The 16,066-nt window shown below is 42.4% G+C and overlaps 1 protein-coding gene across 5 annotated transcripts in view; it reads left to right on the top strand.

Annotated features, from left to right (window-relative positions):
• MTMR1 (myotubularin related protein 1) overlaps positions 1-16,066 on the top strand; it is a 63,579-nt gene that overhangs the window by 30,704 nt on the left and 16,809 nt on the right. For 4 of the 5 annotated variants that reach the window (XM_079962786.1, XM_079962784.1, XM_079962785.1 and 1 more), the window contains 3 exons: positions 10,855-11,061; positions 11,373-11,465; positions 14,692-14,805. In XM_079962786.1, coding sequence (XP_079818912.1) covers positions 10,855-11,061; positions 11,373-11,465; positions 14,692-14,805 — 414 coding nt within the window. Of the gene's footprint in view, positions 1-735; positions 857-10,854; positions 11,062-11,372; positions 11,466-14,691; positions 14,806-16,066 lie in introns of those variants that run through there. The other variant, XM_079962787.1, reaches the window with a different exon arrangement.

The following is a 16,066-nucleotide window of genomic DNA, read 5'->3' as shown; positions in this document are numbered from 1 at the left end:
TTTATCTACTTAACGCTGTTTAAAACATTTGTAACCCATTTAACTCTTCAGGGCAGCTTTACAAACATGTTTGAATAATTTTTTTTACAGTTTGACTAGGTATGGGCTATGCCTTTCTACTGTAGGACAGAGGAACTGACGACTACTTACCCTACACCTAATTCAGCTCAGGTTTTGGGATTCTTGGCCTTGGCAATAGGATAACAAATAACACCTGCCCGCCCCCTCCCTGCCCTGGACAAAATTACAAAGCCATGTAGATAGATAATTTATTATGGTCAAAGACCAGCTCGCATAACCCAATAATGACAGCGTTCATAAAGATAAAATATACAATTGGAGCAGATTGCAGCAATGGCTCATGAGTTAAAATTGAAATATAATACATACACCCATACAACTGAGATTTGGGCTACCATAAAAATTGATCCTGAGGCGCCCCAAAGGCTGACTTTAGCTTTTCCCTAGTGAGTTATTTTATTCTAGAGGGTGATCTGTGCCTACAAATCTGGGTGCAGAATCTGGCTACCAGCCAGGTCGTCTTGTGATCTTTGCCTAAGAGGAGAGAATTAAGTTTAGCCATGAACGGCTGACTTAATTGCAGTTGGAAGCCTCACCACATTTAGAGTGTGCACAGCTCTTTTAGACAGTTGAGTGTTTCATAAATGTTAGTGTAGTTCCTACAACAATCTTATAAAATAGCTCAGTATTATTTTCTCCATATTGCACTTGCAGGACCAAAACTGAGCGATGATAGCTTGCCAAAAGTCATCTAGTGACTCCATAGCAGATAAGAGATGTGAATGCACCGATTGACACCTCAGTCTCACTCTGCTTCACCAGCCCTCATATTTAGGTAGGAATTACCAGGGATCATTTTCACTCTTGAACATGGCTCTGTTTCTTCACAACACAGAATATGGGCACACACACATCTAGACAAATCCTCTGCCAGCCTCTCTCTGGCAAACTGCCACGGGAACTACAATTCTGCTTGGCTAACTACCAGAAGTGCCTTATTTGCAAGCACTGCATACCTTCATGGCTTTCCAGCTAAGACATGCAGTGTCATGGTTTAGTTTGTATATTGTCTATGGATCAAAGCACAGATGCCAATAGAGATAAACACTGACTTCATTGGAAATGGGCTTCCTTTTAGTTTGTTATCTAGTGTTTTTGTTTTTTTATTTTTTATCCAGTTTATTGATTTTGAAAAGGTTTTGTAGATGGTGTTTCTTAACCCCAAGCATTTCATGGCATAGCAAGATAGAACAGAATATTTATTAGTGTCTTGATAGTCTTAATAACAAGCTGCTAATAGAATTTATTGACATCAGAAAATTCAGCAAATGGTAGTTTTGTAAAGAGAAAGACAGCAACTCCATGTTATTGCTTTATAGAGAACTGAAATTGTTAATTAAATTTCCAAATCTAATGGGCAGAATGTGAAGTTTGCCCTGTCTAAATGTTAGCTTTGCTGATTTTAAAAGACTTTTTTGTGGGGATCAGCTTACATTTTATAATGGTGCTTTCAACTCTTACACAGTAAAACCTGGGTTGTTGAACATAATCAGTTCTGGAAGACTGTTAGACTTCCGAAACATTTGACAACCATGGCATGGCTTCTGATTAGTTGCAAGAGCTTCTTGCACTCAAGCGGAAGCCACTTCGGATGTTCGGGTTCTGAAAATCATTTGAAAACCAGAGCATTTACTTCTGGGTTTTCGGCGTTGGGGAGCTGAAATGTACAGTAACAGAGGCGTTCGTGAACTGAAGTTTGACTGTACTGCAAAGTTTACCTACAAGATCACCTTACCTTACAAGTGCCCACTCAACCACTTCAATTAGCAAAATTGGTACTATTTCAGGTGGCATATAATAACTGTTCCACATTTGTAAGGATTCAATTGTCTAGTGTGGCAATGCCTGCACTTTGGAAGTCCCTGCCTATTGATATCAAGCAGGTGAATTCACTGTACTCTTTTTGACACCTGCTAAAAACATTCCTATTCAGACAAGCCTACCCAGGTGCTCAGAAAGCTGAGGTAATTTTAATGTTTTAGTATTTCAACTTTTTTATGTTTTAAAGCAGGGTTGTAATTTTTTCTTGATTTTACTGTTTTACCTTTTGTAATCTGCTTTTAGGCTTTTTTTTCTTTTTTACAATCAAGTGGTGTACAGTGGTACCTTGGGTTACAGACTCTTCAGGTTACAGACGCTTCAGGTTACAAGACTCCATTAACCCAGATAGATAGATAGATAGATAGATAGATAGATAGATAGATAATTTATTACGGTCGGAGGCCAGCTTATAAAACACACTTTGGGTTACAATCCCAGAAGGAAAACAAACATTTAAAACAATGTACAACAATAAATTTAAAATTTATAAATGCAGTAAGCATATAGACCTTAAAACTTTAAGATAAGCTATCGCAGAGAGATGACCCAGAGTCACCCATGGAACCAAGTTTGGGGATTTTCTTAACAAACTAGTTTGAGTCAGGGAATGGTCTGCGCCTACAGATCTGTACACAGAATCTGGCGACCATCCAGGTCATCTTATGATCTTTGCCTAACAGGAAAAGGTCGAATTTTTGCTTTTTGGGGAGGTCAGCAAGCCTCACCAGCAGGGGATCAATGGTCTCACTACGTGCCTCTTCATAAAAGGGACATATAAATAACAAGTGCTCTGGGCTTCCTATATCCCCCGATGAACAGGTGCAAAGTCTCTGAGCATATGGGACTTTTTAAAAGGATCATTCCAGGACTGGCGAGGGCAGAGCCGAGCTTCTGGCGAGTGTAAAAGCTCTTCTTGCATTTTTGGATATGAGAAAGAAGAGATATGCTGCTGGTGTGGCTATATATCTCTCTCAATTTCTCCAATTTTATAGTCGGGGCACCTTGAGCACTCTTGTTGTCTCTCGGTGTCTATGATTCTTTGCCTGACCATAGCTTTTGCCTGGCCCAACCCCAGACTTAGAAGGGCTTGAGGGGCAAAACCCAGTTTCTGAAGGGTGTTCAGGACTGCTGTCTGCCAGCCTGACTGGAACTGATCACAGAGAATCAGTGGGGCTATTCATTGGGGGAGCAGATTCAATGTCAATGTCAGTTGTAGATTGATGTTAGGCAGATATAAGCCTCCACTCTCATCATCCCCATTTCTAGTCTAACCCATGTGTTTGAAAAACATCTGGGGACTTGTAGGAAAGCTCTAAGGAATTTGGATTGAACTCTCTCAAGGGGGAGAAAGCAGAGGAAGGCGGGCCCAGAAAGGATCCATAAAGGAGCTGTGCCAACGTTTTGGCCTTGTATAAAAAATTTAAGAATACAGTTTGCGGTTTTCCCCGCTGAGCTCCTGATGGAGTTTATGTGAAGTCTGTTGGTTCCTGAAGCCTGTACCACCATTCGTAGATACTTATAATTTGTGACTTGTTCTAATTTATGGCCTTGAAGTTCCCAGCTTCTAAGCTTTGGTTTTTCCCCAAAAGCAAGTATCTAGGTCTTTTGATAGTTAATTTTGATACATTCAGTTTCACAGAATGCTGCAAGCTTTCTTAGTGCTCTTTTGAGTCCAGTGGGGGTTCTAGATAAAATTACCGCACCATCAGCATATAACAGGACCGAAATATGCCGATTTGTGAGCTTCGGAGGGTGGAGTTCTAAGTCACTGAGTGCAGATACTAAATTATTTAAATAAAAATTGAATAGCACCCTTGCCTGACTCCTTTGAAGGTTTTAATGGGGTCTGTTAGGTGTCCTAGGCGGATACACCTGACTCTAAGAGCCGTGTTTGCGTGCAGTGCCTGAATTAAGAACAGAAGCCTTCTATCTACAGTGGTACCTCGGGTTACATACGCTTCAGCTAAAGTGGTGCTTCAGGTTAAGAACAGTTTCAGGTTAAGAACAGACCTCCAGAACGAATTAAGTTCTTAACCTGAGGTACCACTGTATAGTGGTACCCTGGAGTCTATCCCAGAGTCTGGTTCTGGAGATTGTATCGAAGGCTGCTTTTAGATCAATGAAGGCGGCGTATAGTGAGGCCTGCCCTCCTGATTTGTATATGTCAATGAGATGTTGTAACATTAGACAGTGATCTGCCGTGGACCTTCCGGGTCTAAAGCCCACTTGTTCTATTGCCAGGATATCTTCATTCTCTAGCCATTTTGTAAACTTATTAAGGAGGTGCTTTGAGTAGAGTTTACTAATCACACTTAATAAGCTAATTGGCCTATAATTCACTGGGTCTCCTCTGTTGCCCTTTTTATAGAATGGGACTATTATGGCTGTTCCCCATTCCCTTGGGATGTGGCCAGTGTCATCTATGTAAGTAAAGAGGATGGCTAAGAGAGGTGCCTACCAATCCGCCTGTGCTTATATCATTTCTGGCGTAATGCCGTCCAGGCCCAGGGCTTTGGCCGTTTTCAATTGGTTTTTATATGATTTCACTTCAGTTACTGAAACTGGTGGCTATTTAGCCAGTTGTTCTATATTATAATTCTGTAACGTAGGTTCATCATCCTCATACAAAGATTGGAAGAATGAGATGCAAAGGTTAGGGGGAATTTGTGAGGTTAAGGGGGAAATAGCCTTATGTGTGCCAGAAGCTACCAGTTTCCAGAATAGTGTCTGATCTTTTGCTTTTGCCGCACTAATTAATTCCAGCCAACATTTTCTGGTATAGGCGTTCTTTTGGTGAATTATTAGGTCTTTGTACTCTTTTTTTTAGGGCACGGACAGCAAGATAGGCTTCCTGTCTGACAGAATTTTTGGCTGTCGGGGCGGTTTTGTAAGCGTTTTGCAGGGCTCTCTTGGCCTCAAAACAGGTGTGATCAAACCAGGGTTTATTTGATGTTATTGGTTTAGTTGGCCTTTTCTCTGTGGTATTAAAAAGATGGGGTTTTAATTGTTGGAGCAGGCTCTCATACTTGGAAATTGAGTCCTCAATCCTAAGATTATTCCCAGAGCCAGTTAAAATTGTACGGGGTTTTTTACAGGTTAGAATCTCCTTCAGTTTGGAGTCAAGTGCGGGGGTCCATTTGACTTGGCAGCCAGGTCACTGTAATTCGGTGATCTCTGCAGGGTATACTGTTCTCAGGAAGGGTGACTTGTTTTTAGGAGACACCTGCAGGTGCAAAGGGAAATGGTCCCCCTCTATGAATGGGAGCACTTTCACATTCACTATTTTTGTTAGCAATTTGCTGCCAGCCAACATATAGTCAATTATGCTGGTTTTTGCCCCAGACATAAATGTATATTCCCCGGTGATATTGCCCCTGGTGCAACCATTTAGGATATGAAAACTTAGCTGTCGAGAGAATTTGAGGAGGCAGGCTCTGGCAAAATTTGAATGTTGGTCCTTTGACTGCCTTGGTAGTTGGAAAGCCTCCTGGCCAGAGGCATCAGGGTACCCTATTTTATGCCTGTACAGTGGTACCTTGGGTTACATACGCTTCAGGTTACAGACTCCGCTAACCCAGAAATAGTGCTTCAGGTTAAGAACTTTGCTTCGGGATGAGAACAGAAATCGTGCTCTGGCAGCGCAGCGGCAGCAGGAGGCCCCATTAGCTAAAGTGGTGCTTCAGGTTAAGAACAGTTTCAGGTTAAGTACGGACCTCCGGAATGAATTAAGTACTTAACCCGAGGTACCACTGTATTTAGTTTCTGAACTGGGGTCATCAGGCCATAACCTTGCATTTAGGTCACCCACTAGCAGGACCTTTGCTGGATAAGCTGCTAGCAGTAACCTGACATAAGAATCCAGTCTATTCCAGTTGCCCTCAATGCTGGGTTTTTGCTAGTTGGGGGAATATAAACATTAATAATTAGTAAACTGCAGTTTCCCCAGGATATGAGTAGGGCCATTGCTAGATGATCTAGGGGGGACAGCTCCTTACAGGTGGCGTTTAGGCATAGTAAGATCAGGATGCATAACCCCCCTTTGAGCCTCCCTGGTCCTCTGCCTGTGACCGCTCTAACTGCATATGTATAGTATCCTTCAAATGATGGGTTTTCAGCCGCCCATGTCTCTTGTAGGGTGATGATATTAAAGTTTTGATGGTAGAAGGGAATGTCTGTAGAATGGGAGAGGCATCTGGACCAGCCGGCTACATTCCAGGAGAGGATGTTTAGGGCAGTAGTTGATTCTTAGGTTTTTAGATACCAGGCACTCACAGCTGTTTTCTGCCACTGATTCCTCAGGTCCTTTGAATTGATTGAGCCAAGATGCGGAGAAATGGGGGAGCCTTTTGAGAGAAAGACTAATTTAGGGGTATTAATTTGTCCGTCCGGGCAGCCACCCACCAAGACTTTATTTCATTCTTCTGCATGAATAGCTTCTAGGATGCCCAGGCAGTCCACGAAGACTGAGCCGATTCCCGGCGCTGGCACCACTAGTTTGACTTGTTGCGTTTTGGATTGGGCTATTGGAGGGGGTGTAGAAGAGCCCGTTTCTTTTGGAGACAGATATCATCAAGTTGTCCATTCCTCATTGGTTAAAAGGCTTTGATTTGCAATTGATGTAATTAAATTCCATGGGAGGAGGCGGGGCTAGAAGTGATAGGAACTTCTTTATGGTAAACAGTCTTTCATTTAGTGCATCCTGGGAAAGTTGGATCTGCTCGAGGTAGGTTGTTAGGAGTTGTTCATCCTTTGAGGGGTAATCCTTTTCTAACTTGTTTAATGAGGGTGAGGTTTTGTGCCGCCTGCCCGACTGTTTGAGTTTGCCAGCCTCTGGGTGGGGCAGCTTAACGTTTCCAGTGCTGTTGGATTCTGCAGTTCTGGTTTTGGTTTTTGGTCTGGCTGGCCTATATGCTCCCAGAAGTGGTAAAGTGTCTTCAATATTTTCGAAAAAAAGGTGCACAAGCAAACCAGCCCTCAGGGAATTGTCTTTATGTCTTTAGTTGAGAACCTGTCCTTAAAAGTCACTACAGCCCTATTTTGGGCCATATGATGTGGGAGGAATTTTACATTGGTGATATTTTTTTGCTGTCACAAGTACCCTGGTGACTATGCTGATTTTTTCAGGAATATTTACCATATTTTTCGCTCTATAGGACGCACTTTTTCCCCTTCAAAAATGAAGGGGAAATGTGTGTGCGTCCTATGGAGCAAAGAAGCCATAGTCCCGCGACCCTCTCCCGGCTGGAGAGGTGATGCACGGCTATGGCAAGAGCCTCTATAGCCGCGCGTCACCTCTCTAACCGGGAGAGAGCGCGGGGGGCTAAAGAAGGCCCGCTTACCCTCTTCCGGCTGGAGAGGTGACGCGCGGCTACAGCAGGAGCCTCTATAGCCGCGCGTCACTTCTCCAACTGGGAGAGAGCGCGGGGGGCTAAAGAAGGCCCGCTTGCCCTCTTCTGGCTGGAGAGGTGACGCACGGCTATGGCAAGAGCCTCTATAGCCGCGCGTCACTTCTCCAACTGGGAGAGAGCGCGGGGGGCTAAAGAAGCCCCGCTTACCCTCTCCCGGCTGGAGAGGTGACGCGCGGCTATGGCAAGAGCCTCTATAGCCGCGCGTCACCTCTCCAACCGGGAGAGCGCGTGCGGGGCTAAAGAAGCCATAGCCCCGCGACCCTTTCCCAGCTGAAGAGGTGACGCGTGACTATGGCAGCAGCCTCTCCGCTGCGCGCCTTTCCGCTACTCCCCAACCTGCTTTTGGGGGCTGGTGGAGGTCTTCCCCCCACCAGCCCCAAAGAGCAGGTCGAAAGGAACCTGAAGCCTGGAGAGCAAGAGGGGTTGGTGTGCACTGACCCCTCTCGCTCTCCAGGGTTCCAAGGTAGCTGCCTGAAGGCGACTGAACGCACCTTAAACGGCACCTTGTTTTAGAGGGGGAAAACAAAAGGGGGGAAATTCTCCCCCTCTCTGCGCAACGCCTCCTGCCGCTTCGCTGAAGGGGCGCTGGGCAGAGAGGGGGAGAATTTTCCCCCCTTGTTTTCCCCCCTCTAAAACAAGGTGCGTCCCATTGTCCGGTGCGTCCTATAGAGCAAAAAATACGGTACTTTTCTTTGAGCATACGATGGGTGACCTCTATTTGTGGGTAGAGTTGTGAAGGCAAGTTTGTGATTATTTAATGTTAGCTTCCAGCGAATCTGTGTTGTTTTGTCCTGAACCTTTTTTCTTATGTTAGGATAGACGGGATTTCCTTGTGACGCCATGAGAAGGGTTGATTGCTTGGGAGCAGTGTGTGTTCTGCTAGGGCATGGGGCTTTTCCTCAGTGCTTTATCGGTGCACATGAGTTTGTGATTTTCTTTTGGGTTGTAGAAGTTCTTTGTTGTTATATTCTCCAGCAGCTTAAAGAGCTTTTGGAAATTCATTTTTTTAGTACGGTGGGTCGCCGTTCCTTTCGGCCTCCCAATTTGATGTTTTTGGTCTTTTTCTTTTTTTGCGTTGGGCATTTTCTCTTTAAGGCCAGTTTCCTGGGAGCAAGGGACCCTCCCTCCTGCACTGAATTGTTTCTGTTTATTTTTTTGTAATCGAGTCCTGGCTTGGTTTCATCTCCATTAGTCCTGTTACTAGATTTCATGTGGGGGGAAGCGACCTCATGGCTCTTAATTAATTCAGTTAGGGTGGTAAGCAGGTTCAAGCTTTCCAAAAGGAAATTTTTAATTGGCTCAAGTTCTTTGCTTATCTGTGTAGAATGGATTTTGAGTAACTCTTCATACATCCCTGACAGGTAGAAGATAAAATTGTCCGGGTGCTGTAACCTTGGGCTGTTTGGCCATTTGTCTGTCTCAGTCCGGGGAGGGTGCCTTAATTTCTCTCCTGATAGGGAGGGGAGGGGAGGCTCGTTTAACTTGGCTTCTAGGTTTTCCAGGAGTAGCTCCTGTTCTAGACTTGCTTCAGGTCCCTCTTTGGCTAGCTCAGCTTGTTTTAGTTCGGTTGCCAGGTCCACTCCCTCACGTTCGTCGTTAGTTTTTTCCTCCTTTCCAATCCAGGTATGGTCAAAAGACCACTCATGAGAAGGAAGGTTTCCTGGATAATTTGCTTCATCAGCCTTGGGTTGAAAGTAGGTTGAAATCTTGGCCTGTTTTTTCTTTGGGGGAGTTGTTACAGGTTGTGTGGGTGAAATCCCCAATTCCTTGCAACATTGTCTTGTAAGTACCATGCTCGGAATCAGAAATAAATAGGGCTACATTATCCAGCCCACAGTTTTAAGGACTTTGCAAGGGGGGGGGGGTTTCAAAGTTGATTTAAGTAGCTTCAAAAGGGAGGGGAGATTTGAAAATCCACCTGACAGCTCTCGCAGTCTTTTACTGATAAAAGTTGGCAGTTACTTTCATAGGTTGAGCCTTTTTAACAGAGTAATTTGATAATTAGAGCTCCTACTCACATGGCAGAGACTCAGTGGAGACTTGACCAGGTGCCATCATCTCCCAGAAGTCAACCCAGAAATAGTACTTCGGGTTAAGAACTTTGCTTCAGGATGAGAACAGAAATCGCATGGCTGTGGCACAGCGGCAGCAGGAGGCCCCATTAGCTAAAGCGGTACCTCAGGTTAAGGACAGTTTCAGGTTAAGAACGGACCTCCAGAACAAATTAAGTTCTTAACCTGAGGCACCACTGTACAAATTTTAGGAAGCAAGCAAACAAACTTTCCCACAGGTTAAGCAAATGATCTAATCTTGATGTGCTTTCCAGGCAGTTGTAATTGGGATTTAGTATTCATGCTTGGCATAGTTTTTAGATATATTCTGCCAAGAATCATTCACCCCATCTACCTGAGAAATGTTGATGGTAATGAGTTACACCACTGCAACAGTTTAGTGCATTGATCTGTTCAGCATTGTGTGTGCATGTAATGCTAAACCTTGGCTTAGCACTACAAGGACATATTTCCACACACTGACTTTATAATAATAAGCCGACTTCAAGCAATGGATTGTGAAACTCTGTTATTAAAATAGGCTAGAGTATGATATATTATTATACAGTGGTACCTCAGGTTACAGACGCTTCAGGTTACAGACACTTCAGGTTACAGACTCCATTAACCCTGAAATAGTACCTTGGGTTAAGAACTTTGCTTCAGGATGAGAACAGAAATTGCACAGTGGGGGCATGGGGGCAGCGGGAGGCCCCATTAGCTAAAGTGGTGCCTCAGGTTAAGAACAGTTTCAGGTTAAGAACAGACCTCCAGAATGAATTAAGTTCTTAACCCGAGGTACCACTGTATACCCCTTGATTGCAGTAAAACCTCTAAGTGGTTTACAAGAAATGTAACACTAAGGTTCTTTTATATGCTGGACTAAGCTTTGCAGAAGCCCTCCTACTAGATGTACAGAAGGAGGTGGTGTGGGGAGTCTGCATGAGCTTGATGCCTTGTTTGGGATTGTGGAGGTTTGTCCACATAATAGTAAACCATGATTTAGCATTGCATATGAATGCAGCCTATATGTCATTTGTGGAGGTCTATCAACAGCTGTTAGTAATGATCAGGCCTGTGCAGAGCTTGTCTTAGACCCAGGGAGGGAGGCTTGCTCTTGGCATGTCAGTATAAGTCTGGCAGGCTGCTGGTGGGGGTGCCCCTGGCTGGCTTAGCCCTCCTAGGCCCAAAGCAAATGTACTTGGCTGCCCCCCCCCCCTCTGCACGAGCCTGGCTACGGTGACTAAATCAATACTTGCATGTTCGGCAACAGGATGCCTCTAAATGCTAGGCTCTGGGGAGAAGCAAGAAAAAGCCATCCCTTCTTGTAAGGTCCCTCAGGCATGCAGCTGTGCACTTCTGGAAACAGAATGCTAGACTAGAAAGGTCTTCAGTCCAATTATGCAGAGATGTTGTTTTGCTCTTATCACAAAATGTATTATAGCCGAGTTTGCTTTGGTGCGATATTTCAACTTGGAACCGTCTTTTTAAAGATGCTTCTTTCAGGAGCCGTGAGAATTGCTGACAAAATCGAATCTGGTAAAACATCAGTGGTGGTGCACTGCAGTGACGGCTGGGACCGTACAGCTCAGCTGACCTCTTTAGCCATGCTGATGCTAGACAGCCATTACAGAACTATCAAAGGCTTTGAGGTCGTCATAGAAAAGGAGTGGATGAGTTTTGGACATCGGTTTGCAATGGTAATTTCAAAAGGTTTTTGAATTTCTCCTCCTATCTATAAAATTTCTGTAAAACTTGTGCCACCTGTCTATGTAAGATCTGCTCTTTACCCACCAGGATACTAAGCATGACTGATAACATGAATCAGTTTTGGTTGTTATTTCAGTGTAGCTTATTTAGTATCTAATTGTTGGAAGAAACCTAGTTTTTCTGATAACTCTTCTTAATTGTTCTGGGGCAGTTTTTTTAAAAAGCTATTTTAAATACATTTGACAAAAAAAGAAAAAGAAAAAAGGAAGCGTTGCTCCTGACACTCTTTCTTCCTCACTAGCGTGTAGGTCATGGAGATGATGATCATGCTGATGCTGACAGATCACCCATTTTCCTTCAGTTCATAGATTGCGTTTGGCAAATGACAAAGCAGGTAAGGATATTTTTCTAATTATATCTTCTCTGTTTCTAATCCACATAGGAAGTAATGCTTTCTTTCAGAGCAGTGAAATTTTGGAACTAGTTCAGTGCACACAGCAGAGTGAAATAAATGTATGCAGAGGTGAAAACATCTAAATTGGCAGGTTTTGCAAGATCAACATTAAGAAATTACCACAAAGGGGCCTGTCATCCTGTGAGCAAAGTTCTCCCCATGGAAAGGCTGCTCCTAGCCTCCATTAACCAAAATGGCAGTTTTCATCAGTTCCCCGCTGCCCCAATAGTCTGATCCAGAGGGTTGTAGGACCCTGGACAACAGCATAGATGTTCGTGTCACTTCCCTCTTCATCAGTAGAAGCCTCAGTAGAAGCCTACATCAGATCAAAGGCCCAACTGTTCATGGAAGGATACAACTTATTTATTGGCATGACATGATAACATAACAAAACAAAAATATTTTCTGGAGAGAAACAGAAATTTGAGAGTGAAAATTAAAAGCTTTTTGATTAACTTGAGTTCACATGGAATGGATAACCTTGCTTTTAATATGAATACAGTTTGGGAAACTGCTGTTTGTGGCCTCTCTGTGATATGTTAGCCAGTTTACATACCAAAGGCATTAACTAATGTATACAAACTCTTGTGTTTTGCCTATTTAGGACCAAATTAATAGTGATGCATTCTATTTATCATTGAGGTTTAGAGCAGATTTTATAAAATGGATGATACTTGCATTTCTTTTAACAATGCACAATACCACAAATCTGTATAACTGTCATTTTACACTTAAGTTCATATTCCCAATAAATTGATTTGAGAAACTGTGAATCACATCTCAACACTGCTTCAGCATGATTGTCACAGAGAGCTTATTCTTCCAAAGGCAGTTGCTGGTGCCCTCTTGCTAGATCTAAATTAATTCTGAACTTCTATTATGTAATTCTGTTGTGGATTTAAATAATACTTCTTTCAAACTCCTTTACAAACAACAAAATTCATCTCAAGCTGCCCTTCCTTTATATTTTGCATTGCAGCTTGAAAATTGGGACCTTGTTATACTTTGCTACTCTGCAAAAAGTCACTCACTTGTTTTTCTGTGATTTGAACTTTGCATGAATGAGGTGTTTAATGTTACCTTGTTTGTTTCAGCATGCTCAGTTAAATGATGTTGCTTCCTTTTTGGAAAGTCATGCAACTATTTTTTGCAGGAGAACATTTTCCAAAATGCTTTGAACACCTGGAAGCAGCAAAAACCCTTTAGGGGCAGACCCTTAACTCAGAACAGCCTTGTTGTTGGGTTTTTTTGTGATCTCCCTTGTTGCTCCCTATTACTTGCTATAAACTGTTTAGTTGCCCTCTAGTAAAGGACTGTGAAATGACTTTGCCAGTTCCACATGTGTACAAAATCTGAATCCAGCAAGAGATTTAAAATAAACATTGAACAGTTATAGCCCTGAGAGGAGAGGAAAGTAGAATGCAATAGAACAAAAAGGGAAAACTGGGACATTGTTCATAGGGCAGACACCTCATATTTTTTCAGAGAACACAATTTCTTAATCTCATCCAAACCATTTATCAATGTCTTGATCCTGAAAGATGGTAAGAGAAAAGAGCTCTCGCCCTCATATAGTTTATTACCCTGTACTTGCAGCAGTTGAAACAGACTCAGTACCAGTTCACAGGGTTTATGGCACCTTTGTCTTTATATAACCACCTATTACACTAGATGCTGCCAAATGGAAGTGAGCTACATGCTTACATAAAAGGTTATCCTTGACACCGGTCCACACCCAGCAGCCTTCTGGCTTTAAAATAAGTTGATATCTTATTGGGGTTTTAATGCTTGAATATCCTTATAGAAACTGTCGTGAGCACAGCACACACACATAGAGTACAACTTGTTCTCTTGGCTACAATAGAAGACCTATTTCAAACCTAATTTTAGCAGAGGCCGGGGTGAGAGGTGGTTTAGCTCGCCAGGAGCACATGCGTACCCACAGCTGCCATGTTGATGACCACTGCTTTATAGGTTAATTCAAAATGATCACCTAGACCAGAAGTTATGGCAATGCTTACCTAGCTATATTCCTGCCTTTTTATTGGATGAGATTGTCAGAAGCTTGAGGTGAGGTGGGAAGAAGGGGACAAAAGGATAGACAGGTTCCGCTTATGCGTGGTGGGCACAGCCTCCATCCAGCAGCGCTTAAAAGAGATTGCCACATATTTTTCTATTGTGGATGCAGCAAAAATACTTAAAACTACATCATATGCCACTTATCACTGCTTCATACCGTAGGCAAATGTTTTAATAGCTGCCTTGTTAAACTCAGAATTGAATCCACACCCCAACAGATGTAAAAATGTTTCAAGTGACAGCACAGCCGCTGAGGTCTACTTTGGATGAAGCATTGAGCTGACAACTCTTTCCAAGAACTACATTTTGAATGGTGGAGTCCCTGAAAAAGAAAATTCTAATTTCCTAGTGATAGAAGAATCCTTTTTCATTTGCAAGAGCTCAGCACACACACGCGCACACAATTACACAATATCTTCCTAATCTTGATGAAATGCAATTGAGATAGTGTATGAACTCCAGTTGACACTGTCATGTGTGAAAAGTATTTTGTTACAAAAAAGCGCTGCAATAAAATGTAGTTATTTGGATGTGGCTTCAATCCTCTGTGAGTCCTGCCGCATTAGTCCTCCTTTGCTTCCTTTCATAAGGGAAAGACCTGAGTCTCTTGAATTCACAGAAAAGAAACTAAGAGCCTATGGGAACCTTCCTAAACAACACCCTCCCAATACAGTGTATTTGCCCAGAGTTGCCAAATGCTAGTACAGCACTCTAGTTTTACAATTTAAATGTCTCTTTGACATTTTGTAATCCTTCATACTGCATTTTACATTAGAGATTTCTCTCTATCTCTCTCTCTCTCTCTCTCTGTGTGTGTGTGTGTGTGTTCAAATAAAATACAATAGGCCTGAAATCTGGCTTACATTCCAGGGATCACACCTAAATCCAAAATTGCATATAGTCAAAACATATTGGGTTCAACAACGGATGGGATTGCTAAAGTCATTTCTCCAGAACCTCACCCCTTTCCTACACCCTCTTAAATTTTTAAACAATTTTTTGCCACACACATAAGGCTGAATGTGCACAAGCTTACTGTACTGTTTCCCCTTAACAAAAAGTATAACAAAATATTTTGTTGTTTTAGTTTCCAGCAGCATTTGAATTCAATGAGCTGTTTCTGATCACCATTTTGGATCATCTTTATAGCTGTCTTTTTGGCACCTTTTTATACAACTCTGAGCATCAGCGAATGAAAGAGGTAAAGTAAATCACCCATGTAATGGTTTTACAGGAGCCAAAAGAAAATTTGAGGCTGTTTTGCCTGTTCTGTAGAGCTGAAAGTTTTTAAATGTCACCTAGAAATGAATTTTCATATTCCTCTTGACATACCAAATAGGCACCAGATGCCACGAATACAGGCAACTTCTCCCCTCTCTTCGAATCCATTAGGTAACATGAGCCTCTATGAAACCTGAGGGGAGCCCATGGGACAGTGATAGAGCAAGTTGAGAGTCCCAGCCTCCTTCTCCATCTAAAAGGACATCAAATAGAAAGGCGAAAAAAGCCTTCTGAGCTTGGCAGGCCTTGGCGAGTTGCTTCCAGTCAGAGTAGTCAGTACTGGGCTCAATCGACTAATGTTCTCAAAATAAGGTGGTTCCATATGTTCAGCACATATGATTTTTCTCTAGTCAGGATTTTTCTCTAGTCAGTTGCATGAGAAATATGAATAGTGGATTTTGAAGGATCCTGGGTACAACACCCAGCTAATGTGCCAAATCGTGCTAATTTATACCTCGAGAGAGAGCAGAGGGAAAGCACATGCTAAACTATGTCACCCCCCTTTTCCCAGGAAGAAAAATGTTAGTACAAACATAACCTTTTGTGTTTTGGTATATATCTGACTTTAAGTGACTGATTCAGCACAGCAAATTGCACAATTGCACCACAAGATGGAGCTGAATTACATATTCTCACCAAGTATGTGCCTACCAGGCAGCTCCCTCTCATGAATGGATAATCTAATGCAGCTCCCTTTAAAAAAATGCAATTTAAGAGACAGTATAAAATTGAAAGATGATGCTGATAAGAATTCAGATTCTGAAACCTTGATTTAATAATGGTTTCATAATGATGTTTGTATTTGGTCATAGAATTTAAAAACTGCTAAGAATAAACCTAAACATGGACATTTAATTAGAAACAGAGTATTTAGATAGGTATAGGGAGACTGGTAAAAATAGGTTATAACCCTTTTCTAAAATACTGCCTCGTTGTTTCTGTACGTAAGTGTTTTTTCTTTCCTGACATCTCAGTAATTTTCTTACTTTTCAGTGAGTTCCACCCCCCTTCTGATAGCATTCAGTGTTTACCTTTACCATTTTAAGCTTATTTTTCCTTACAGTTGGAGGTAGAAATTCAGTATTTTCCAATGGAAGCTTATTTGATAACGTTAAATTTGAAAAATCATAAGAAATTATTGTTGCATCAAAATATTGCCAGTCTTTTTCTTAAAAGGAAAC

Source organism: Podarcis cretensis (assembly GCF_951804945.1).
Source record: "Podarcis cretensis genome assembly, chromosome: Z".
Lineage (NCBI taxonomy): Eukaryota > Metazoa > Chordata > Lepidosauria > Squamata > Lacertidae > Podarcis > Podarcis cretensis.
The sequence above is the reverse complement of the archived record's forward strand: the minus strand, read 5'-3'. Positions and strand labels throughout refer to the sequence as shown.